Source organism: Colossoma macropomum, unplaced genomic scaffold, assembly GCF_904425465.1.
Source record: "Colossoma macropomum unplaced genomic scaffold, Colossoma_macropomum, whole genome shotgun sequence".
Lineage (NCBI taxonomy): Eukaryota > Metazoa > Chordata > Actinopteri > Characiformes > Serrasalmidae > Colossoma > Colossoma macropomum.
This window is the reverse complement of record NW_023494802.1, coordinates 5437257-5464793: the sequence shown is the minus strand read 5'-3', so window position 1 is coordinate 5464793 and position 27537 is coordinate 5437257. Positions and strand designations below refer to the sequence as shown.

The following is a 27537-nucleotide window of genomic DNA, read 5'->3' as shown; positions in this document are numbered from 1 at the left end:
TTTGTTCATATCAATAGTGAAACATAAAACATGTACCATTTTTTGTTGATATCAGCCTGATACCCACAGAAAACCCAATCCATATAATGTATTCATATGATATTTATTTACACAAAACATCTGTTTAATTTCATGAATTTATAAGTTAAGGCTGTTATTATAAAAATTTGTTAACTGTTCCATGCTACACAGACATTCTTTGGAAGGTAAATGCTAAAAACGATGGCCCAATCATGAGCTAGAAAAGTGCTGAGAGTAAACAAATGCACATGCTTTTAACACGATCTTCGCGATTCGTGCAGCAAAACTGACAACATGACACTGCGTGTAACATCTGTTGAGATCTGTTTCCAGTACAGGTCTGGTGAACAGTTCCGCAGCGCAGACGTTGTGTATGAATGGCCATCGTGTGAGAGCTGTAGCACTCACACTGCTGCATCACTCATGTCACACAGAGGCAGTCAGTGTGGAAAAAAGGAGTAGCTCGTTGGATGGTGTAGTATCAGAGTGATTTCAGAGCTAGAGAGAACTCTTTGCTCCGACTGGGCAAAGTCACGCTGCTCTGCTCCCACTTTGCACTGTCCACATACTCTGTTTATATGTCAATATTAAAGTACAAACAATACTATTAACATGAGTTACATATGTGGATGCTTTGTAGTGTAGATGGATAATAATTACATAATGTTAATATAAATAAAAGCAAGTGAAGTTAGCTTTTAGGTTAGCTGCTTCACTAAGCACTGCTGCACACTTACAGACTTTTTTTGTCACAGCTCAGTATGCACACAGTGTATTTTCACCTCTGTTTTAACTTGTAATGACAAGGTAATATGACTGGTGTGGACGATTTAAAGGAAAATATCAATAAAATAAGCTTTTGAGTGATGCAGCGGCATGACTGCTACAGCTTGCACACGTTGGCCATTCATACATGCAATGTTTGGTACCCTTAGCCAGAAACGGCCACTACTTGTAAGCAAGTTCCACAGACATCACTTTTACAAATGGTTTGATAGTTAAACAGTTACTTTGCTTGATAGTAAGATAATTTGTAAAAGAGTATGTTGTCAGCAGTTTTGTGATTTATAATTGGGCAATCGTTTCAAGCCTGTAGCTCTACCAGAAAATGTGTATGTCGTACAAAGTGTTTCACTAGTATTTTGTTTAATAATAGCAATGAAATGTTTAAATCATCAATCTGACATTTTCATTCATTTTTTTGTTTAGTTTTTTTGATTGCTGCAACTCTGTGGAAAAAAAACAGGCTTCCATCAAATCAAACTAACATTCTGCACTTTAAAGCTATACTATGTAAGTTTTGGGGATTTGGAGACCTCTATAGTGGACATAAGTAATTGCACACATGTGGAAGAACATTTTGTAGCACTGGTTTTTCTTCAGCTAACCTCCCTGAGCAGATGAAGCTGATGACTGCTAGCACGTTGAAAGAGTATTCAACGAGAATTTAGTCAAAACTTGGTGAGGGACGTGTCTTCTAAGGATGTGAGAATCTACTACTGTCATCACATCTTCATCTCTAGTTAATACAAGATTTTAATACACATACATACATACATACATCATCCAAACCGCCTATCCCTCTGGGTTGCGGTGGGGCGCTGGAGCCCATCCCAGCCGTCATTGGGCGGAAGGCAGGATACACCCTGGACAGGTCGCTAGTCCATCGCAGGGCAGATTTTAATACACATTTTACTTTAATACAAAGACTTCTTATGACATGATGATGGAGGGCTGAAAATTGGAATATCGTCGCCTTTAGAAGAAAACTGTGTCTCAATTTTTGTCGATTAAAATTTTTTGAAATAATGCAAAAGCACCAGCTGCTCTTTGCATTGTGTTAAAATTTCATGAGGAATGGACCAACAGAACTGGTCCAAAATAACTTGTAATGAAATCTTCTCACATTGACTTTCATCAAAAGTTATTAATGTTTTTGCCTTCTCCTATAAAGTCGCCCATTTGGAGTTACAAGGTTTTTTGTCTGATGGTGACAACATGCTTGTAATATATGACATAGTTTTTATGTTTGTAGCTTAGTTTTACTCAGTTTTATATGCATGGTACCTCACTTTTATATGACCACTGTTTTGCGCTTGTGCGATTTTACTTTGCGTTTTAAAATAAAATGCAACATTTTTGGAGTCAAACCAGTCTGAATATTATATCATTAATAAAATATAGTCATATGCAAACATTTATGTTTAAATGACGTTTTGTTGCTTTTCCAAGCAAATAATAAGTACAGATCCTCTTCAGAGAGCTGCACATTTTGAAGTACAATTACTGGTTATTTGCTGAATTTATTTTTACAATTTCTGTACATATTCTAACATATTCTCTTTAGAAAATATAAGAACATCAACAAAACACGTAATTTGACAGGAGGTGCTCAAACCCTTGCATACGACTGTACATGCATCATTTCAAGCACTGCTCCTGAACATATCCTGTATCATACTATTCTTGGTTGTACCCAGAAGAAGTGAGGGGAAAGTGAAACCAGAAAAAAAAGGAAATGAGCTCCCTGCAAACCGCCATTACACGTAACATTGTGTATTTATATATTTGATGATGCCACAGCTCGAATACTTTAGAATGCCCTTCAGAATTTCATATATCAAGCATTTCTATAAAATGTGGTAATAGTGGTCAACTGACTCATAACTACACTAATACTGATTGTACCTGATTAGAAGCACCACTGGAGCCAGTAGGGATTTAAAGACCTCTTGGGGGCTTCTAAATCCAGCACCATTACTCCAATTTTAGACACATAATAAGATCATGTCCAGCCTCAAGCAAGTGGGAAGGATCTCTGGGACAGTGATTATTGTCCCAAATAACCCTCACAAAAAAGGCGGATTTTCCATTGTGCCATTTGGGTAATGTGGTTAGCCAGTTAAAAAACGTCCACAGTTTTAGGAAAACCTCAGCGTTATTCTTGAAGACGGTTTTCCGTTCCATGAAGCCAGAAGTATAAATGGGTGACAGGCAAATCACTCTTTATTGACCGGCCAAATGTGCGAAGGTCAGGATTTCCTCAAAGAGACAAGAAAGAGGACGATCATCATTAGGCCTTTATTTAGGTGAGCTAAATGCGTTCATAATATCTCTGAAAGCTTTCCAGAGGTTTAATGTGTCAGAGAAGGGAAAGGGGAGCATAAACACGCAGTAAAAATGAAGCAGACCAGAGACATTCTTTCCATCACTGTCTCAAGACATGTTTTAAATGACAACAACTGCAAAAAAAAACAAAAAAAAACACAGCTCTGTAACTGGCCAAAAGGGTGTCAAAGCGGAGGAGGAGGAAGAAGGAAAACTCTGAAACTTTTTTACCACCGAACTTGTCTGAGTGATTCACTCAGACATCCTGCTGTTCGGTGTGCTACAGCTCGGAAGAAAACAAGTTTTAAGGCCCCATTCCATGGAAAACCACATTTCCTCACTTTTTTTTTTTAAATAAAAGTGTTTGATGTAAGCACTGTTAGCCCGTTTTGAATTCACTGCTTTTGCGATGTCACAAAAATCAACACAGAAGTTATAAGGAGTGTTTCAGTCCAACTGCTTTTTGAAAGAGGCACAGCCAATCAGAACACAGCTCAGTCTTAAAGGCGTAGTAACCAAAATAGCCTGTTTAAAGGATAAAGACAGGTTGGAAAATGGTCATGAAAAATGATGTTTTTGGTACAACACATATATTCATTGTGTTGTAAAGTACCTCATACCACTTAGTGCTCTCATGTATATAAAACAAATCTGTCTTTTTATCTATCTATCTATCTATCTATCTATCTAGCCACAGAAATGTCATTATGGGTAAAATTACATATTAGAAATATGTAGGATACAGCACTGTGCACTCCATAAACTCTTTATATCGATTTTTTTGCTTGACTGGATTTCATACAGCAATTTATGCAATCCCTTCATCTTGCATGGTGAGAAGGATCTGGGACATTTACTTTATTCGCTAGGTGCTGTTCCACAGCTCTGACAGAAACTGATATTATTATTCAAGATACCCCAGTAACAAACTAAACAGAAGGATCCAGCACTAACAAAGCACAAGCACACAAGTTCAAACTGGTCCATATTGTGCTTTGTGTACAATATAATCACATATACACCAGCATGCAAAGTCTGCTTTATAGTATTTTAACATTTTGCACACTACTTTGAATGTGGACCTTGGCACACCCAAATAAGTTACGAACTCCTCACAGCTCAGACGCTTTAGGCTTTCCAAGTTTAAATGGAACGTTCACAACAGAAAGGGTAAGAAGAAAGTGCAGCATTGTAGATTTTACTTGAGAAGGGTTTTCGGTGACAAATGTGAGAGCAAATGTCATGACATATCCAACACCAGCCAAATAAAACCAAGTCATGACAGAAAAATCACAACAGCTCAGGGGAGCAAAAGAAGTAAAACAAGTCTTTACAATTTCAATGCAGCAGTGGTTCTCTAACAGGTCCTCGGCGACCGCCAGATGGTCTATGTTCTTGTTCTAACCCTAAATGGGGAGAGTTGGGATTGAATTGAGTCTGGGGGGCCCTGAGAACTGGTTTGAGAACCATTGCAATAAAGTGTAGAAAAAATATTATCTCATAATAAAGTTTATCATTTACCACCTTTTGTAGCTGTCAACAATCAAACTATTTTGGTGGTAACTCAGCTGCACTGTTTAATAAGATCACTCTTTTGCACAATGACATGCTACTTTGCAATCAACACACGATCAGAATCGGTAGATCCAAACATGTGATGGGCTGATTTTTTTATTTTTATTCTGGCCGATCTGTGTTGCAGTTTCATGCTGTAAATAATGTGTGGCAGGATTGCACTCGTGCTGTATTTGAATGCTCGTGCTACACCTGTACCAAAATGTCGTAGCATAACTATGCATGAGTCACTGAGCTAAATAGCAGCTGCCTCTTACTATCAAAGTAGCACTTTATTTAATTCATGTTATTTAATCAGGCAACTCACTTTGCATTTCAAGGATTTAAAATCTAGTTTGGCCTGTTAAAGAGTAAATAATAGTGTTTATATTGTGACTTTTGCTAATAGAAATTAATTATTGTGCTAAAGCTGCACCATTTGTTTTTGAGAGCTGCACCATTTGTCATTGAGAGCTGTGAGTTAAAAATAAAACACTAAACATCATTCAAGATACATACATTTGCTCTTAGTTTGAAAATATGTGCAATACATGTGGAATATATATGATATTTCAATATATATGTGCTAAATATACTTACATGTGCCATTTTTGAATATATAAACACATGCAAATATGTGAACATACACTGACCAGCCACTTTATTAAGTACACCTTGTATCTCACTCTTATCATACAGGAGCACTCTGTAGTTCTACAATTACAGACTGTCCATCTGTTTCTCTGCATACCCCCTTTTATCCTGTTCTTCAATGATCAGAACCCCAACAGGACCACCACAGAGCAGGTATTATTTGGGTGGTGGATCATTCTCAGCACTGCAGTAACACTGACGTGGTGGTGGCGTGTTAGTTTGTGTTGCGCTGGTCTGAGTGGATCAGACACAGCAGTGCTGCTGGAGTTTTTAAACACCTCATTGTCACTGCTGGACTAAGAATAGTCCGCCAACCAAAAATATCCAGCCAAAAGCATCCTGTGGGCAGCATCTAGTGACCTCTAATGAAGGACTAGAGGATGACCGACACAAACTGTGCAGTAGCAGATGAGCTATCGTCTCTGACTTTACATCTACGAGGTGGACCAATAAGGCAGGAGTGTCTAATAGAGTGGACAGTGAGTGGACACGACTAACACACAACACACACTAACACACCACCACCAAGTCAGTGTCACTGCAGTGCTGAAATAATAACACCACCTAAATAATACCTGCTCTGCGAGGGTCCTGACCACTGAAGAACAGGGTAAAAGGGGGCTAACAAAGTATGCAGGGAAACAGATGGACTACAGTCTGTAATTGTAGAACTACAAAGTGCTTCTATATGGTAAGTGGAGCTGATGAAATAGACACAAGGAGATGGCTGATGAGTGTATATGTCCAATTTTAATATTTACATATCAAATACACATCACAAATGTATGTAAATATATATTCAAACTTATATATGGAAACATATTTGCTTTTGTCTATTGCATACGTGTGTACAGTAGCCTAAATGAGAGCTTTGCAGAATCAAGACACAATATCCAACCTGAAAACCGTATCGAGTACGTGCATCGTTCCACCCTTAAAGCACATAGCTACCAAACACACTTGAGCGCAGCAGAAGTGCACTATATATCACGACCGTGAACATTTCTGCCAGCTCTACTTTCCCTCTAAGCTCTTCTGAATCCATTTAGTTTCAGTACAACCCACAGCAGAGGCTGAACACGACTTCTCTCGCAGCGCTGGACACTATAAAACAGCAGGAACGATCCAAAACACTTACCCTGATTTCTCGATAAGCCTTATCTCGTCCTCCGAGAGATGACAGAGATATAAAATGGCCACAAGTTTTAGTTGGCAGACCGAAAGGAGCAAGTTAACGGCCACGAACGAGGACTACCGTGAGAGAGCGGAGAGAAAAATGCAGACTTGTGCGTGTGTAGTCCATACAGAATGGCGTAAAAAAAACACTGACTGTCAAACACGCCCAGCTCGACACTCCCAAGTCAAAAGCACCGCCTCGACAACTCTGAAGAAGGGAGGAGAAAAAAGAAGAGAAGAGAAAGAGTGAGAAGCCCGAGAGAGCACTGAACCGGCGCTGTGTGAATCTCACGCAACGTTAGCAAACAACAAACCGTTCACACCGCCGGCTAATAACGGTTTATCTCCCCTGAGGGAAAAATCTTAAAAATGTCGACATGTCAACATCGCTTTAGTCCCACTTAGGGGTGGACAGTATAGCTATCGAGATACATTATGTCACTATTCGCTTTTCTGAAAACACTGACTTCATGTTTAATTACCAAGCGAGCATAATCAAACCTGTTTAACTGGATTTAGCACAGCAGTTGGTAAAAGTCACTGTAGTTGTGGTTTGTACTACTTCAGTATTTGTATCTGTGGCACTGCAGGTTCTATTTTGCCGTTTCGTGATGAATATATTATATCGTGAGAAAGTCTTGAAGTATCGTAACATTATTATTTTTTTTTTACCATATTGCCCACCTCTAGTTCCACTTCATATTTAGCCGTCCTCAAAATCATGTAGTTAAACTGAACTTCATGGAAACGTAAAAGAATCCTAAGCTATGCTAAGTGTTCAGGCATTCATAGCTCTCAATACCCTTTAAAGGGGAACTCCACCCATTTTGCTAAATTCCTAAATTATTCAGTCATGGAGATGTGAACAAAATTATTCACAGTGGGTTGTTGTGAGGTGGTTCTTTATAGATAAACTTGTTGCCTCAGATTTCTTTACAGTTGTGGTGATAGGAACCAGGGGTCATAATTCCTACAAGAGTTTTTATATGTAATGGTGATAATGGCAAAATAAAAACATTTTTGGGGGGCCAAGACCTTCTCTAAAAGTTATTAGAAAAAAAACCTCAGGACATCAGGAAGCATATTCCTAACCATCTCATGTAATAACTTTCTGTAGGGGGCTTTTAGAGGCATTAAACGCTGCAGATGTCTGGTTCCTATCACCACCACTGTGAGTAATTCTGACAAGGTTTCTCTAGAATGGAGCATTTCTACAGAGGCCTGCTGGTGACAACCCATATAAATAAAACTGTGTGGTGTTAACTTAGTAAGGTGTGTGAACAAGATAATAAAGTTGTGGTCATGACTTTGTAAGGCGTGGGAACGAGATCAAATGCATGGCCATGACTTAAGGCGTGGCAATGAGATAATTTAACAAGGCATGGTCCCATTCCCATGGCTTACTAAGTTGTGGCCACACATTACGATCTTGCTCCCACACATTAATATGCAGTGGTCATGCATTATTTATTTCTATAGGATGTCACTTGCAGGGCTTCATACATTTCACACATTTCAAACCACTTTGTTTACAAATTATGCCCACAATTTTGAAGAATCCATGCCATTCCTAATTAATCATCCTCACAAAAAGCTTCTCTGGCATTAAATTCTGGAAACTGGAAAAGTAAAGGCTTTTATGCCACTTTTTAAAATGCTTTTATTTGAATAAACTGCACTTTCAGGGAGTCTATTCTCTTTTGTTAGATAACAAAAGCTCTGCTGAAACTGATAAGTGCTATTAAACAATACATGTGCTAATGTAATGTATTGTAAGACAAGAATTTCATCAACATTTTGACAGAACGCCTCCTCAGCTACGGGGACTTCTTATTCCACATTCTAACTTTTATATGAACTGGAAAAAAAACCCTAAACTGAACTTTCTGGAAGTCTCTGAAACTAGAAAAAAAGTGCTAAGTTATTCCAGCAGGCGCAAACAGATAAGGCTGTGGACGTGTCTGAATAGCAAACCCTATGTGGGCTAATGTCATCAGACGGTTATCAGACGCAGTAAGCAACAGAGAATCATTACAGACTGCTTTATCAGAATACCTTTCTTAATAGCAAGAGCTCGTGCATTTGTTGTAGGTTTGGAGCAAATGATGAAAAAAATTCCACCCACAGGCTTTGAGTTGTGCTCATCTGGCTTATCGATAAATCAATATCGTGTATCATCTTGACAGGAACCTGTCAATATGTTTACAGAGTGCAGTCAGAAGTGTGGCTGGATGGAGACATTCACACAACACTGGCATTCCAGTCCATACAGTGACACAAAAGGGAGGATTAAAATGGCTCGCTCCATTTGAGTATAGGCTGGCCAAAGCAAATACCAAACAAGAGGGGATTATGCTTGTTTGTGTGTGCTAAAAGTGAGCCTGAGAGATGAGAAGTAGAATAAAATACAATAGAAAGCAATCAGAAAAGCCCTACATGTAGACATACCAATGGCTTACAAGGCTTTGTTTGTGAGATCATGAAAGCCTGTCTGAAATATTACTCTAGCGTGGGTACAATGCAGTGAAAGAGATGTAATCAGGAAATCTTAGAAAAGCAGGCTGTTTGAGAAAATGCTATTGCAGCACTTTGGTGCCATGTTGTGGTAAAACAGGGGAAGAACTGCTGAAAAGCAGAAGGCCAAGTCAGGTCACAAAGCACATGATGCCCCCTGAAAGCTTTTAAACTGCACAACAGGGTTGCTAGACAGTGCAACACCAAATATAATACAGTATATTTCAATAACAACAATAGCATAGAGAGGCTGGTGTTATGTTGTGAAATAAACATTGCTGTTTATTAATATTGTCAATATCCCACAGCACAAAAGCCAGAAGAAAGACAATTAGCAACGAAGGAATAAGCGTCACGTCCACAGAAGACGACACTGCGAGAAGTCTCCCAAATCGAACAGTTCACTTCCGAAAAGACAAGACACGACAAGACATGATCACAAGATAAATCCTGCAGGTCTAAAGTGGTCTTACAGGTCCTGTGTGATTCTCCCGTAACAGCCAAAAAAACAAAAAAAAAGGGAAAAATTACCATCACATCCAAATGCTTGTACCTTCATTTCAGGACTAAGAAACATGCTGTACTGAGTGAAAGTGGATGAATACAGCATGTGTCAAACCACTCTTCAGAGACTTAAACCGTGAAAACTGAGCTCAGTGTCCCTGTGCAGTTGGTTAAAACATCAAGAGTAATATGTAGGATAATAAATGTGAAATCTGCTGAAAGGCTTACGATTTAAGAGCAGAGTTGATGCAGAGACCAAGATGACCAGTGTAAGTGAGCCATGTGACACCCTTCAAAAATGAAGGAGGTCAAATATACATTTAGTGTTGAACGAAGTGCACGGCTTATAAGGCAAAGTCTGCAACGAGGTGCAGCTGTTTCTCCACACTTTTTTTTTCCTCCCCCCCATGGTTCATGTTGAATATTGCTAAGCAATGACATTCTCTGTCCTGTTAAGTACTAAAATTATACTCTGGAGCATTTGAAAGTAGCTACCATAAATGACACTCGGGGCTAAATAATAATCATCATATGAATATTCATAATAATCATAAAAAAAAAAATAAAAAAAAAAAGAATGGGACAACATACAAGAGTTCATATTGATATTTTTGCAGAACAAAAAAAGCACAAATGAGCAGAAAAATCACAATAACACACTTTGGTTGCTTGAGAAAAGACAGCACGGCAGCACAAGAGTTACACCAGACCCTCTTTAAAATCAACTATGTACAGCAAAATTATCAAGACAAAAAAAAAATAAAACATATGCAAAATAAACTCTCAAATCCATCACTATTCCTGAAAAGAGGAACTGATTGCACAAAATAAAAACCCTAAACACTTCAAGTGAGACAAAAAAATATATAAAATAAAATAATAATAATAACAATAATAATAATAATGACAAATGACCATCTTTTGCAGAGCACGGATAGGTTGGGTGTCTTACATAGTGAAATATTCACATTGGATGTAAGAGTTGGTTAACTTCAGATACTCAGCTCTTGCACTTCTTTTGCTGCACTTTCTAGACTTGGGGTCCTTTCAGAGTCAACGTTTCAACAGGAATAGAACAAGGTGTAGTAGACTAGGCGCTGTAGAACTGGACCGAACCATATACTATTCTGATCCGATCTGGCCAGCAAATGCTTAAGTGAACATGTGCCACTCCATCAGGCAGAGCCTAATAGACTGAGAGAATTGAGAGACTCAAAACTGAGAAACGGACTGAAAGGGTAAGGGGAGGGAAGAAAAACCCTCTCAAGCAATAAGAAGTGGCTGAGCAAAGGCCGGCAACATTATTGCAGCCCTCAACCATCACTGCAATCAAGTTATCAAATTTCCCAAAGATTTTCTCCTGCTAGTTACTCTATTCTGTTGGCAAAGACTCTGCACATTCCCAGATGCTGAAGAATATAGTGTTCCTTCTGTTCGATATCTCTGCTGTGCAGGGTAGCATAGAACGCTTTATCTGACCTGGTCAGTCAGCACAGCCTTAAAAGCCTCAATTAGGAACTGCTGAAATAGTGTCATGACCCAGACTTATGACAAATTAACCAACAGACAGCACAGTAAATGTACCCATTCTCTACAGCTCAGCCGTTATTCAGAAATCTCTAAGTGCAGTAGTCCTAATTCGGGCTTTAAGCGAAGAGCCAAGAGATTCAGGGTAACTGAAAGCACTCAAAACAGCAAACTGAGATGGACACAGCAAAACACAACTATTCTATAATACCAAGAATAGAATAGATAGCATATATGTTTATATTTCTTTATCTTCCATATTTACAAAGAACATCATTATACCATTTACATTACAGAAGATCTGGACTGGACACTTTTTCTCATCAGTCCAGGAAAGACAGCATTGAATGGCAAAGGGGTAAATAGACAATCACTTCAATCCATTTTGTCAGCGTTCATGATAAAACCCCATTATATCGTAAGGATTATGTTTCAGAGAAGGCTCTCCTTTTTCTTCAGGGCTCACTATTTGAAAATGTTCCTTTTAAGGCAACAAGAACAGGACAGCTAGAGGCTCTCTTCCTCAGCTCATAGTTGATTCTGTTCCTTCATATATGTTATTTTCTTCCCGTGTTGGTATACTTCTTTTAAATATGAGGTAAAGACGGCCAGGCATGTCCTGACACTGGATCTGAATTAGGATTTGTTTTTTTTGTTTTTTTTAAGAGGGGACAATGACTCACAGTAAAACCCCTTTATCCAGTCAGTACTGCCCAAATTCATCAACCCTTTGCATTCCTGTAGTACCCACTATAAGATCTCCTCCACTCCATGAGCAAAGATCATTACCAATCCTGGCTCCAGGATCATATCCTCACCCATGTGCTGGTTCTCACAGGCCATGACTACCACCGCCTGCTTTCCTGGGATGCGTTTGGCCACGTAGTTCTCATAATAGCGGCGATTCATCTGCCGCGTCTCCAGCGTGGCCAGACCCTGTGGCCAGTTGCGCTCATGGGCATTTTCAATGAGGTCGTTGACGATGGACAGTGGGCAGCCGCTGTCAATGAGGGAACGTTTGATCACTGCCTGGAGGACGGCGTCAGGTGTGGAGATCATGCCGCCCCAGCGTGTCACCCGGGCAGGCTGCAGGGAGTTCACCCACCTGGAAAAAAGGCAAAATACGGCAAAATGTAGCATCTTAAAAGGTAAATACTACTAGTTTTCCAAAAAAATTCTGCATGATTCAATTATAGGCATTTTATTTAGTATCCAAAACAACCCATGAATCTAGATGTCTTCTAAATTTTTAGAAGTAACATCGATTAAAGAAATGAAATCGTTGCTCAAAACTATTGCAACATGTCTCAGGTATCAGGCAGTGTATTTAACTTTTAGTGATACAGCATTTAGAAGCATTAAAGTCTTCAGATGGCTGGTTCCTATCACCACCACTGAACAATTCTGACTCGGTAAATTTCTCTAGAACGAAACAATTCCCATTAAACCACTCTGAATGAGTATGTTCACATTGTAACCAATTAATTATGCACAAATTTTGTAAAATCGCTGGAATTCCCCTTTAAAGAAAACCTTATAATATGCATGATATGCATCAAACCATTTCCCTTTTCCAAAGTTTGCAAACAAGCTGGAACAGACAAAGCGAACCAAAACAAGAGAGCTATTTTTAAAAGGGCTATGAATAACTGCAAGTAAAAGGATTCAGTTCTTTCATTCATCGTTCACAAAAATAAACTACTTCAGAAGAAACCGAAGGAGGATAGATGGACAGAGTAAGTTTGTAATAAATGCCATAATGGGGTAACCAGCAAAAGGTTACCTATCATTATGCAGCTAATGTATACTGGTTTGCTTTTGTTCAAATAGATTCCTTATAATTGGTCCAAATCAGACGTGTTTTTAATAGCACATGCAGTCAGAGCTAGGCAAACATCTGAATTAGCAACACTCACTCCAAGATCTCATTGTATTCTATGCTCTCCTCCAGATTCTGTAGATTAGGGTTTGCACTGCGGATAGCCCTCATGTATGCCTTGAGGAGCTGGATGTCCCGTTTCTGCACAAAATAAAGAAAAAAAAAAAAAGTCAACTCAACACACTCACACTCACACACACACACAATACTCTTTTCTATATCCCATCCTATAATATTTTTTTGGAAGCTGCAGCTATACACAGCCCTTGCTGGAGTGTCTATAAGTGTACTTGCTGACTACAAGTTCTCCAAAGAACTGTTCTGATAAAAATGGCTCTGTGATAAAGAACAATATGTACAAGTCTAACCTGCTCAGCAAGCTGGTGCTTGTGTTCAGCTGCAGTCTTCTCCAGATCTGCAATCTTAGTCTGCTGCTGCTGAACAACACTTCGTAGGTGTTTGATGCAGTTGTGGTTTGGCATCTCATCTTTGGGCATCTCGAGCCTAGAAAAGGCGTCAGGCATGTTGAGTTTAACACATTCGCACTTATCTGCTTATTCGGTTCACGCAGGCCTGAAAGGCTGAAATTCATGATTATTTCTATAACCAATTAATCTATTGTCTATTTGATTAATCGGCTAATCAAACCATTATCCTTTCTGTGGTTTCCTTACATTTTGCCACCAACATCATTTAATTCAACATTTATTCTGTCACTGAGACAAGAATTACAATAAAACAAAAGAACCCTTATCACTTCCTGCATTTCTTGCAGTGTTCTGCTAGAGGTGGGAAATGTGACAATATTTTATCGCTATCGTGAAAATTATTGTGAAACAATACTCTGATCATATCTTTAGTACCAAAAAAAAACACTGACCAACTGTATGCTTCATTATAAAGAGAAAAATTAGTCCTGTTTAACTGGATTTAGTTGTGGGGGGGCGTTATTCAGAGTTTTGAAGAAAATTTTTCAAACATGGCACTAGTTTACTAGTAGTCTGTCAAAATACTGTGATATTTTACAAAAAAAAAAATCTGTATGCACTGTGCCGCATTGCCCACCCCTACGTACCATATAATTAGTCAGAATTACTGTACGAGATCACATTTTTTTGTTTGCATCTTAAAGATTGAATTTTGCAGAAAATATGAAAAATTGGTGGGATCCCCCTTAAAAATAAATAAATAAATAAATAAATAAAAGTAATTCAGCGTTGACTGTGGTGAAATGCTCTTTTGAAGAGAAACTTACTAAGCAAGAATTGTTCATAGCAGTGGTGAAGGGAACCAGACGTCTGAAGAGCGTACTGCCTCTACAAGCTACATCCCAAAGAGTTATTATTTCATGAAATTGTTATTAATTTGCTGCCTGTTGCCTGAAACATTGTTTTATAATAGTTGTGAGAGAAGGATTTAACGTAAATTGTATTTTTTAATATCTACTCAGGTTATAGTTCCCAAAGCAAACTAATGTCTTCAGATTTACCACTATTTCTCCATTATCAACATTTTACATCAAACCTCAGAAGACACGTGTAGGTTTACTGGTTGTTTTGGATAGTAAATAAAGTGGCTATATTTGCACTGTAGATATCACGACCCCTGGTTCCCATCACCATCACTGAAATCTGAGTGTGTAAGTTTCTCAACAATGATTTCACATCAAACTCTGAATGACTTTGCTTACATCCCAACCAGTGAATTATGCAGAAATCAGTGTACCCCTTAAGTAAGTACACTGATCAACTTTGTTGATTAATTGCTGCAGCCCTACTGCCATGTGGGTATATTCTGAACAACTAAACATGCCAGCCATCCTCCACTGGTCCCCCATGAGCTACTGAATGGAGCACTCTGGTTGCACCCTCACTTACCCACAGCCCTCCTCGCAGGTAACGGGCCGTTTGGGGTTGTGTTCGCAGTCTTTGAGGTGCGACTGCAGCTGGTCGAGACGCAGTGTAGCGGTGCAGCCGAAACCCGCGTTATCACATGAGATCTGCAGCTTAGACAGCATGTTTCGCATGATGCGGGGCACAGGTCGGAGGTGGGCAAGCGTCACCACAGTGCGGTCCACCGGGCAAATCTGCTGCTGCGCAAACCACTGTGTGATGCAGGCATTACAGAAGGCATGCTCACAATGTGGGGCCTGAGAGGTAGACAGATAGATAGATAAATACATACAGATACATAGATCAAGACAGAGAAAGAGATACAGAAGAGAGAGAACACTGATTAGGGTGCAAGTCTGAATACCAGGAGCTCCACACTGCTAATATTTTTTTTTAACCATGAACCAAATGAGAAGAAAGACCCTTTAAGAGGATTTTTGCCTTTTCAGGCAAATGTTAATCAGAATTTTAGACTATCCTAAAAGCCATTTTTCACCAGTGAGGCCCCCATGTGATCACAACTCTCAACTCAGTTTCATCAAACGAAGACAGAACCTTGATCATCTTGCTCAAAACAGTCTTTTAAGTGCACACTGAGCCAACACTCTCTCCACACTGCTCCAGAATAGACTTCTAAAGTTCTACGTCACTCTGTAGACAGCATCATTCGCATATTAAGAACTTTTGTGTATACCCCCCCCCCAACAACTTCATTACGTCCTCTGAAATTGTTTAGCAGTCATAATTCAAATAACGCTACATGCACACTAAATGCAAGCTACCACTCCTGTGCACTAATAAACCTCAACACATAACATCAGCTGGTCAAACTGCAGGCTATTACTGCCAAAGCAACTTAACTACAATATCTGACAAAACTTCCTAGTTTGTGTGGGGTATTTTGGAGAGGCTGCCAGTCTTATGATGCCATTTCAGCAGTGTTAACCTGCACGTAACACTTTTTATTTCTGCTCCTTAACAAGTTAAAATGTATACACAGCAAAACATTTTACCCATAGAGAAATCAGCTTAGACACAGAGTTCCTCACATGGGCACGCTGCAGACTACAAAACAACATGAGTTGTGAAAACATTCCACAACAATGTGAATGAGTAGAAACATGTTGAATGAAAGAAAACATTCTAAAACAATGCGAACTGGGAAGAACATTTAAGAAGAACAAGTGGTTTTCAACTTGCGGGCCATGGCCTTCTGCTGGGGGCCTTTGGTCATCAGATATTTTATTTACCTACAAAACTTCTGTTACAACATACATATCTAAACCAAACATAACTTTAAATATGACAAATATTGTTGTGGTGGTAATTATTCATAAACAAGAAACATATAGGTTCAGCTTGCTGAATGGTCTGACAAAATGCTAGCTAGTTATGTTTATGTTTAGTTTAAGTCAATGTAAAATGTTCTCTTTCTGATCATATTGAATTCATACATCATGGATAAATGGTCACTAACAGGGACTTTCATAAGGAAAGATCTAGAGGCTGGTTCATCTACAAGTGAAACAGCCACTATGTTTCAGTGAGAAAACCCAAAAACAAAAATAAATAAAATCAGCGAGTATTTAGCGCAAGATTTCATGTGTGTGGGAACTAAAAAAGAGCGACTTTTGCTCCGTTATGTGATCAGAGCTATTGTCAAATTAAGTGTTGAATCTAAACAATGCACACTGCGATTTAAAGACTAAACACAGCAAAAATGCATCTAAGCCTAACGAATTGAGACAGACCTCAGTTTCCTCTCTTCAGCCTGACCCAGCACTTGGTAGCAGCCAAACATCAGCCACCACATTAGGTGAGTCAGAAAAACCGAACGGATCAGTTAAATCTTCCAGCGGGCCACGTAAGCTCTTGTGGTCGGTTGCGTGGGTTGGGAATTGCAAAAGGTTGGAAACCCTTCTAGAACAATGTGAGAGGATTCTAAAGCCTCTCTGCAATAATAAATGTGTACAGTGCACCGACCAACCAAACGTTTGAGTGCTTGTTGGAGAACGGTGGATCAGTGTGCTCTGCGCTTTTAAATTGCAATTCAGCATATTTTAAATTGGAGTTGGAACAGACTACAGTCCATTCCTTATTTTAGAAGTGGCTTTTACACAAAGGGCCCCACCAACCTGCACAGGCTCCTCCAGCACTCCACTGCAAATAGGACAAAGCAGATCCTCATCCACCTCCCCTTGGAACCTGGTGACGTCGTACCCCATGGCACATTACTGGCACTCTCTGATACCTGTGGAGGCACGTAGTTAAAAGAGTGAAGAGAGAGGATGTTGTCAAGCCAGCCATAACAAGGTCATCTGGGGCCATCTAAAAATAATCTGTTAAACAAATGCATCTACACCATTATTTCCTTTGTGCTGGTTCAAAAGCCTGTATGAAAATAAGGGAAATAAATGCAGTTAGATGGCTGCACAGCTGATAAGCGGAAATTTGCTTCAAATATACCACAACTCATGAATAACCAAATGAGGCTGTGTACAGAACAAAATGATACAGACTAAATTATGTTTTGTTTTAGCTGAAAGAGCCCAATTTTGGCGCTTTTTTTCCTGAACTTAGTAAAAGAACAGAAACCCTGCCAAACATAACACATAAGTAGTCAGACAAGTAGTCCATTCCTTTTTAAATACAGTCAGTCATACCTTAGCATTTTTGTCAGGTTTTTAAAACATATCATTGTTAGGATTTATCTCATAGCTGGAGGGTTCAGTTGGGTGTTTGATGGGATTTCTACTTCCAGAACCAGTAAAAGTTGGCAGTCACTCTTCAGCTCTATAGCTGCTTCAACACCTGTCTGTTTACTTCTCTTATAAGTGTGTTATATGGCATTGGATCTCCTGCTCTTTTCCAAGTACAGAGAAATGTGTTGAAATGATTGTACGTGGTATTAAACCATATGCTACAGAGGCAGCAGACAGATATTGAAAAATGCTGGAGTAGTCCTTTTAGAATTCACCTCCATATGGCTTTGTGAGGTGGTGGAATCACTCCAATGGCCTGGTACAAATGCTGGTAATGCGATAGCGGCTCCTGTACAAAGGTGACCTTTTCTCTGTTCCTATTAGAGACCCTGCGCTGGAGTCAGACTGCTCGCCTCTCTCAGGAATGAGATGCAGTGGCGTGTGTGTAAATTACGGCTGCTGAGTATGAGATTACTGATGTTCTGTTCTGGTGATGTGTGACCATTGTTCTGCACACTGGAGCACTCAATAAGGCAGTGCAAAGCTTAAGTGGAAGACTACATATCGTATTTCAGAGCCTATTTTTGTGGTGAGGACAGATTTTTCCTTTCACCATTTTATGCTTCTCTAGAAGAAACTAATTTGATTGTGAAATCAAAATAATCTCAATGGCTTCTCTCATCTTGACCCCAATATAAGAAGCACATTTGCAGAGAGGACAAGAAGGCAAGAATAGACTCTTGAACACCAGCACAAATTGGCTTCTGAATAGACTGGCAGTGAGTAAATATCTGTGTGAACGGCATCCTTGACATTGTCCCGTTCTCTCACTGTCGTTGGGTGTGTCAATGCCAGTGTAATATAATCCAGTATAATAAAAAGGAAGCACAGGCAGCATGTCCTTTAAAAGTTCTCCTTCCAAGCTTCTCAAACCCTTTATTCGCTATTCAAAATTCTATATTTATTAAACAACAATAATAAAGATAATAAATTGAGTGTTATTTAGAAGCCTGGGAAATATGAACATGTATAAAATAAGGACTGTCACAATCAACTATATTAGTAATCAAGTAATCTGCCAATTTTGATAATTACACAAGTACTTAACAAGGTCAAACACAGTCCTGTGTATATAGATCATCCTACAGAATTGATTCAAATTCAGAGCTTAAAACACATTTAGGACTTTTAACCGACTAAAATCCTTATGATATACTGTATGTTTATTTTAATAAAGTGAATGACAATACTCCATTTTGTCACTACCAAAACAATCATAACACTACTGACACTTCAAATGTCTCCATAGTGATTGTTTCAGTAGTGAGAGTTTTCACTCATTTTGAGCAAACCTTAAAAACACTAGCCAGTGCACAACACAGCTTTGAACAGTTGTACGCACATAAAATCATAATATTTTTCATTAAAATACAAAAAGTCATTGCAGAAAACATGGGTTCCATTGACAATTCTTAATGTTACACACTTTCTAGCCCAGCTACAATGGCAACGTCTCCACAGACCTGTTACACACGTAAGAAAGCTCTTTTTATGTGTGCAGTCAAACTCAGCAGACAGTAGCAGGATGTTAATAGTGTTTATAAAAAGCTACCCTTCAATAGACTAGAATACACTATAAACAATATTCTCAATGAATGCTTTGGGTTTATATAGACCATTACATAATTCTTGTAAATATCCAACGTCTGGGACTGCAGGTCCACATACAGTACTGCGTGAAGGTAGGAGACCACCCTTTCATTTACTTAATTACCAGTCAAAATGCTCATTCAGTACAATTTATTTCCTAGTGTCAGGGGGAAAAATAAGCAGAAAAACACACATTTAACAGAAATTTACACAGAGCCCTCAACAACTAACTAACAATATTTTCAGTATTTTTCAGTGTTCATACTTTTCCTTTACTACATCTTCCACTCTTTTCAGGATGAATTTTCTACACTACCAAAGTTCACTCTTAGAAGTTGGTTGCATTTTCTGAGTATAATAATCCAAGTAAAATCTAAATACAAATTTAAACTCATCAGATCATTAAAACATTACTCCACATCCTGGACGTCCTGGTATTCCAGTACAAATGTCCTTTTTTGTCTACCTCCTTTTCTCAGTGAGGGCTAATTGACAGCTATCAGCTATACATCCTTTCAGTTGAGTTATCTTCTCTCAGTGGAGGACGATTTTCACCTGTCTCTCAATGATGAAAGCCTTAAGTACTAATGAATATTAGCGTCTCTTTGAAAAGGAGCGTAATGTCAGTGACTCCTTCGTAAACAGCTGTTTTTGGGAGGACACAGTTGTAATTGGTTGGTCTTAAGATTAGAAGGATGGAAGAGTTCAAGTGGCAAGAAGTTCACAGAAGTAAAAAGTGGACAAATTAAAATACTGACAGATTTGATTTTATACTTAGTGTTCGAAGCATTTTCTCTCCTGCTGCTGAAAAATGAAGTTCTACTAAGTGACCATTTTGACTGAAAATTAAAAAAAATTAATAAACAATTTAAAAAAACAAACAAAATGGTGGTCTCTGACTTTTGTACAGTATTTTGAATATAAATATATTGCAATATGCGTACATTACAAACACTATGTGGCAAAAATGCATATAGTGTCCATCAGACTGTGAGAAAAAAGAATTTGAAGTGTGCATCATCATACAAATTGCTAACTTATTCATTGCTAATTCATACATACATACATACATACATACAAACAAACAATCAATCATCTAAACCGCTTATCCTTCTGGGTCGCGGTGGGGTGCTGGAGCTTATCCCAGCTGTCATTGGGCGGAAGGCAGGATACACCCTGGACAGGTCGCCAGTTCATCGCAGGGCAGACAGACAGACAGACATACATTCATTCATACACACATTCACACCTAGGGGCAATTTAGCACGTCCAATTGGCCTGACTGCATGTTTTTGGACTGTGGGAGGAAACCGGAGTACCCGGAAGAAACCCACGCAGACTCGGGGAGAACATGCAAACTCCACACAGAAATGATGCTAATTCATTGCAAAAGTAAATTATAATTAAGGTTATTTGCATTATGACACACCCAATTACATTTCATATGTGCAGTGCTGGTCCACTGTTACAGCATGAAAGTCAAGTGAGCCTGACAAAGTGAGAGCCATTGCTAAGTACACAGACAGACTTTATTCTCATGATTAGCAGTGCGCACACAAGCAAATTTCAGCTGTGTGAGCATATTCACATATTCCACCTCATCCATTCTAAAACTCTCATACGTCCATTTTGGCTGCACCGAGCTAGTCAGGCATCTGAACTGGCAAAGCGCCAGCAAGCTTTTAAAACTGCTTGATGCCAATGCTACGGAATGACCATCATCGAATATATGCCGACCTAATCATTCTAGATCTCAGGAATATGACACCAGCCACAGCTTTATGTGGATCGAAGCATCACATTGCTACTTGCTTGTGAGAACAGGCTACTACAGGGATGTAATTAGATTGCCGGCAAAAACAAGCAGTAACAGCTAATTAAAGGAATAGTGCTACATTTTTCAATCTAATCTTTGTACACTGCATCTGTAGCACACGGTCGATACCACTTAGAATAATTTGTCTGCACTCAGAAAAGAGCAGAAAACCTGCTGACTCAAAACTGACTCAAATCCACTAACAAAATTGAATGGGAAGATGTTTCAGCACCTGCCAATTGACTTGACTATTACACAGTACCTTGCAAAACCCCCAATTTATCTGATTAAAATGGACATTAAATATAAGTTAGAAGGCTCAGCAACTAAATATCATATTCTAATGTTTGCCCTCATTTCAGCTCCCATTCTTTACAGTGTACTTGCCTTCAGTTTTTCAAAAGAAACCTGCAGGGATATTTTTCCACACCTCCAATGTTCATTCTTCATCTTCTGATGATTCAAGTAATCCCAAACACATTCAGTGATGTAGAGGTCTGGTCAGAGGGTGTTGATGGTGGTCAGCCCATTGGTCTGAGAACACCAGCAGTTTCTTTGTTTAATTTGCAAATGTTTTGCTTTGTTTTTCTTCAATTTCCTTTTCTCAGTGAGGGCTTCTTGACAGCTGCACATCCTTTCAGACTCATAGTGTTGAGTGGTGGAAGGACGGACAGAAACACCTGTGGATTTTTTCAGATCTAAAGTAAGAGTGAAGCTTAACTTTCTTCTCTCTCTCTGTCAAAGACAAAAGCTTTAAGTACTGTTTATCTGATTTGGATGATTTGGGTGGTCTGCTCTTGCACAGCTGTTAGGGGCCCCATTTTTTGTAGCTTTGATAGTTCAAAAAACCATTTTGGGAACACCTGCCCCCCCCCCCCATCTTTGTTCCTGTCACTTTTCCCTTCCTTATGCAAATGGATTATCTTTTAGCTAATCTCCTTAGAAATATCTCTAGAAAAAAAGAAGAAGAAAAAAAAACAAAAAAAAACAAAAAAAACACACTACTCAATCTCTGACTTCGGCACAGTACTATTAAGTTTGTTTTAAGGTGTTTTGTCAACAGGCTTTATGTTCTAAGTACAGGGAAATTATTAAAAGTAGTTTCACTACAGATGCAGCACACCTACAGGGCGATGCGTCAGCATTTTTGTTAATTGTAAGTGATTGTGTTCGATGGATGCGGCAGATTCAGTTGAAAAACACCAGCGTATTCCCTCAACAAGCTAATGCAAGAATAACTATTTTTCAAAACCTGTTAAAAGAAATAAAAACTGGCAAATCCAGGGGTGCCAGGACAGACAGACCAATTGCAAAAAAAAACATGTGATGGCATCTTACCTATCAACGTATAAACTGAAAAAAGTACCAGCAGTACAGTGAGGGATGAAATTAAAAGGTAAATGTTATGCAAAGACTTGTTAAAAACAAAAGGTTTGGCTGAATTTGGTAAAACAATACGCAATGTCAAAGAGAATAAGAGGCTAATTAAGGTGGAATTCAAATTAGAGGTACGCTACTCCCAGACATAAACAAATCAAACTAAATATTGTGTTAAGACAGGGCTCAGAGAGAGTGAGCAGCCTGTTACGTTTTTCTATAAATGGATGGGCTGAACCAACACTGCCCACATCTTTCACAACATGACCACGCATCTGTTTCTTCCTAAATGAAAGGTCCAGTTTCCCCATATGGAACTGTTCAAAACACATACATAAAAGCATTCCAAGAATACCCGAAGCAGCACTTAGTACAGAAATCGATTGGCTTTTTGTTTTATCAAGTGGTGTTTCCACTACATTTTGTACACACTGAATATTGCACTGTCTCGCTTACAAAGGCTTTTTAGCCATTCAAGTAAACAAAAGTGACACCATTCTAGTCCAAAAGAATGCAAGAAGTATGTTAACCAGATTTCTCTGGATTGCTTAACATAATTTCACATGTCCCCTGAGCACAGCTAGCACTGGCAATGTTTTGTTTACGTGAACATTGTAGGGAGTCCATAATTTTAAATGGGTCTGAAAGTTTGTTGTGAGATTCATTTTAAATTGGAGTTGCACAGCACTATGGAAAACAAGGCATTTCAAACCGACTCTATGAATACACTGAAAGTTAAAAATGCACCTTTAATTACCAAGAGGCTCACAACCTTCAAGCAGGCAGACAGGATCAGAAATTCAGTTTGAGATTAAAATGATAAAGTTAACAATAACACTTCTTTTTTTTGTCTACCTCCTTTTCTCAGCGAGGGCTTATTGACAGTTATCAGCTATACATCCTTCCAGACCCATAGTGTTAAGTTGTCTTCTCACAGTGGAGCCTGATTTTTACTCTCAATGATGAAAGCCTCAAGTACTAAAAATCAAGTGCAAAAATCATGTGACGGCATCTCAACTATCAGCTTATAAGCTGAAAACAAAGTAGCAATACAATGAGAGATGAAATGAAAAGGTAAATGTTATAGAAAGACTTGAATTTGGTAAAACACTATATGATATGATAATGATAATAATACAAACATGCTTATATGTTTGACTGACTGACCACGTACTTAAATAAATGTATCATATTTATATAAATAAAATAATTATTGTATTTTTTCTTGCAACAATTTCGTTTCAGTTCTGTGTTTTACGCTGGAAGATGATAAAACATGATGAATAGGATCATAAAGCTGCAAATACAACAAAATACTGTCTCAAAAATGACAGATTCTACAAAGAGAAATATTCATACCTCACTCAAGCACTGCCCTCATATTTTCTTGGTGTTCAGTCTTCCGCATGGGTAAGATGGTGAAGATGGTCTTCTACGAAAAACTCATCACTCCTAAGCAAAGAAAAAGCGTAACAGGTTATAAACCAATAAAATCAGACTTGCAAGATTTGTAAAATATCTGGCAGTCTATAACATTAATGTGTATATGTAAAGTATTATGTTAGATCCCATCTGAGAAAAAGCCTTATGTGAACAGAGTTCATGAACTCTTACTCCTTTACAATTTTCCATTTTTTAAACAACATTTATGAGCTTGCTTTGCTCCTTATACCATTATTTGTTTCTCACTAGCTAATGAAATGCTCTTTCATTTATTTTGACAGTTAATTTGGAACTGTAAATTACTCTTTACTGACTCACTGCCTCACGATCAAGACATTAATACAGCAGTCCCAGTTTCTGAACTCATTTGTGTAACTGATGTGTTTATATGCAGAATCTCAAAAGCAGCCTGGTGAAAACACATAAGTCTTCGGTGAAAGGTTGTGCGAAAGAATATAATCTCTCAAAGGAGTTGACTGCAAAGACATTTAAAACTAAAAATATTCACTACTCTATTAATTACCCCAGTCTCATAATGCCCTTTTCAGCAATTTAAGCAAATAAACTCTACAACAGAATACCTTATAGGTCAGTTTTTTGGACAGGAAGGAAACCTACACAGTATTTCAGAATGGAGATGCTCCACCCTATATGTTCTAAAGTTTGCAGACACCTGCTCGTCCTGTATTTCATATGAAATCAACTGTATTAATAAGGAGTTTGTCCTCCTTTGTTGCAGCAACAGCCTTTACTTGTCTGAGAAAGCTTCATACTAATACTGAAACATCACTGTGAGGATTTTGTGACTCATGTTGATTAGTTCTGGTACTCTAACTCATCCCAAAGGTATTGGATGGAGCACCATCACACAGAGAACACAGCTCCACTGCTCCACAGCCCAATGCTAAGGGGTTTAAACCCTTGGAGCTGGCGCTTGGCATTGGGCATGGTGACATTAGGCTCATATGCAGCTGCTCCAGAGTATCCTATTCCAGCGGTCAATGTTCTTCTATATCAAAATACATATTCTATATAAAAGTACATACAATGGTCAGCAATGAGTGCACCTTATAGTAGCTGAATTTTCCAATTAGAAAGATGTCTAGATAGTTTTGAACATAATGTATTAATTATCTTGTCATCAACTGGACCGAGCACCACTAATGCAGTTAGAACAATCTGATGCATATCTTAATGAAGAATTTTGAGTGCCTTGGGTCCATCAGAGAAAATCCTACTTTGCCATTGCGTTGTATTGATTTCCTGTACACACAGCCTCTATTAGCATTTATGAAGCATTACCGATTACAATCACACACAAACTGCAGACCAAATAAAAGAGCACTTTAGAAATCATGGCCTCATCACTGGAGAGTGAAAGTAAACAGGATCTGAGGTAGAAATACCTGCAAAGCAAAACAAAAAGCTGGGTGCCTTCCAATATAAGCTTAAATATCAGGTGGGCAACGTAGCAAAAAAATAACATCACGATACTTAGACATTTCCAAGAAAACAGATAGGATTTTTTGATTCAGTGTTTGGCTCCTTATATTTAGTTTAAATCTGTTATTAATGACACATGCAGCTGTTCGGTATTCTACAAGTACTCATGTTACTGATGATGTACTCGGAAAAGCATAGTGATGCAATATCAAGATAATGATAATCTGCGGCTTGACTCTAAATAAGTCATTATAATATTCTAAAATATCCATACAGGCAGATTTGATTTTAAAACGATCAAATGTCAAACTTGATGTGGAAATGTGCATAGACGAAAGCAAGTTTTCAACCTGCTGTACGAACGACGGTGCCAGGGTGTTATAGGTGTTGTCTCAGTCTTAGATGCTTTGTTTCTTGAGATATCTTCTCTACACCAAGCTGCCACAACTATTGGTATTCTGTCAGTTGCATTCCGATTTTCTATCTACACTTTCATGTGCACAAAACCTCTGTGCAGTGTTTTTTTTATGATTTAGACAAAAAGGGACAGGCAGAAGTCTGGTATGCAAGACTGAGCATCACACTGCACAATTAAAGAACATTGTGTTATTAGGAATGCGCATTCAGAGTATTTTCAAATTGGACTATGTGAACGGATGCCCGGTTAACAGCTGAGAAGCGAAAAAAAAAGAGAAAAAAAAACGGATTTGGAAATAAATGCAGGGCTGTCGAGGAGAGTCGAAGAAAACTGGTAGGTTTTTGTGTCAGATGAATCAAATATCAGAGATTCCAGTGAGCTTATAAGCTAAAATTACAGCTAACCGGTAATACTGGATGCTGAAAAGCTGATGTTTTTCCCCCCTTCAGTAAACAACATTCCAATATGTTAACTGATCAGAGAAAAACATTTTAACTCTTTCTGGAAATCAGCCTAGCTTTTTGACTTAACATCATCACTGCCTACTGATCCTCAACAATGCATTCTTGGCAATATGCTCACATTAGGGCACTCGCATTTTAGAGTAGCAAAGTATAACATAAAAACACAAGCAAATGTTCGTTTTACAGTTCTGTTAAAACATGAAAGCGGTATTTCATTGAATTGTTAGATTCCATATTTTCTGTCTTCATGAAAAAAAAACACCTGAATGATGATGAACACCTGAACAGTGATTTCAGTATTTGATTACTCGCCCAAGTACTTGTGCACATTTCTGGCTTTTATAAATCAAACGTATGCAAACACCGATACCTTATCTGAAAAATATAAAGTCAGAATGTAATTCAGGTATTTCTTTATAAATGAGGTCTTTGATTTTAAGTTATGAAAAGAGACAAACAGACCCTTTTCTCCTGGGAATGGAGTGAATCTTTTGTACCTTTGAGGATACAATTTACATCGTTCAGTCCTTGGGGAACTAAAATTTACCTGAACAGTGCGCTGCTCTCCCCTGACAACGTGATTTTTTTTCTTTATTTCAACCTGAAGCACCTCAGCCCAGTTGTTTCACAAACCATCTTTCTTCATTTGACGGCTTAGTCAGTACTAATCCGCAGACATTGAAAAAACAAAGCAAATATGGCTGGCAGGGCTGTGCCGTGTTTTATGTATCCTTGTAGGAAGCACATTAATCCAGCAGTATCGACTTCCTCACTTAGAATGCAACTGAAATAGAAGATGTGAGGGGCCAAGAGCTTTGGTCAGACTGCAGATCGATTCAGAATCCGACAGGGCATAAAATTGTGCCGACTGTTTTTTTAAAAATGGGGGGAAATCCTCTGCTTTAGAAACATCTCTTTTTATGCATATGCTACAGTCTACTGCTGACTTGAAAGGGGGTGTCGTGTCCCATTTGGATGCTGGTGACCTAATTTCAGCATGGCAACACAGACGAGGAAGAGAGGCAGGCACGATCAGAATGTACCCCTCTCAATGGGAGGTGGCTTAAAGCAATGATTCACCGAAAAATCTCATTTACACAAATTTCAGCTTAGCCCTAAAGTGGTCAACTGACCAAGACTTCTTTAGCTCTACACTTGAGCTTCAAGGCTAACCTAGCAAAACTAAAGAAGCAAACTTCAGACACTAAACATATCTTGGCTGACTGACTAAATCTGGGTCAAAGGGATTTTTTTTCTGTGAACTGTTTCTTTACATTTTTTTCACTTCACAACATAAGGGTAGTATGCTTATTTTCATCTCCAGCTAGTTGTCACCATTCATGCTCTATCTGTAACTGTATTACTCACATTCAAATAATTTTAGCATTTCCACAT

The 27537-nt window shown here is 38.6% G+C and overlaps 2 protein-coding genes across 2 annotated transcripts in view; both read right to left on the bottom strand.

Moving 5' to 3' along the window:
- Positions 1 to 6677, bottom strand: part of dgkaa (diacylglycerol kinase, alpha a) — a 68153-nt gene extending 61476 nt beyond the window's left edge. Inside the window, exon 1 of the mRNA XM_036590647.1 lies at positions 6476 to 6677. The gene's annotated coding sequence lies outside the window, so the exon portion shown is untranslated. The remainder of the gene's footprint in view (positions 1 to 6475) is intronic.
- A 5006-nt stretch (positions 6678 to 11683) lies between these two features.
- rnf41 (ring finger protein 41) overlaps positions 11684 to 27537 on the bottom strand; it is an 18353-nt gene continuing 2499 nt past the window's right edge. Inside the window, exons 2-7 of the mRNA XM_036591312.1 lie at positions 23734 to 23826; positions 16965 to 17080; positions 14815 to 15086; positions 13306 to 13441; positions 12975 to 13078; positions 11684 to 12163 (exon numbers count right to left, since the gene is read on the bottom strand). Coding sequence (XP_036447205.1) covers positions 11809 to 12163; positions 12975 to 13078; positions 13306 to 13441; positions 14815 to 15086; positions 16965 to 17054 — 957 coding nt within the window. The 5' untranslated portion in view covers positions 17055 to 17080; positions 23734 to 23826 and the 3' untranslated portion in view covers positions 11684 to 11808. The remainder of the gene's footprint in view (positions 12164 to 12974; positions 13079 to 13305; positions 13442 to 14814; positions 15087 to 16964; positions 17081 to 23733; positions 23827 to 27537) is intronic.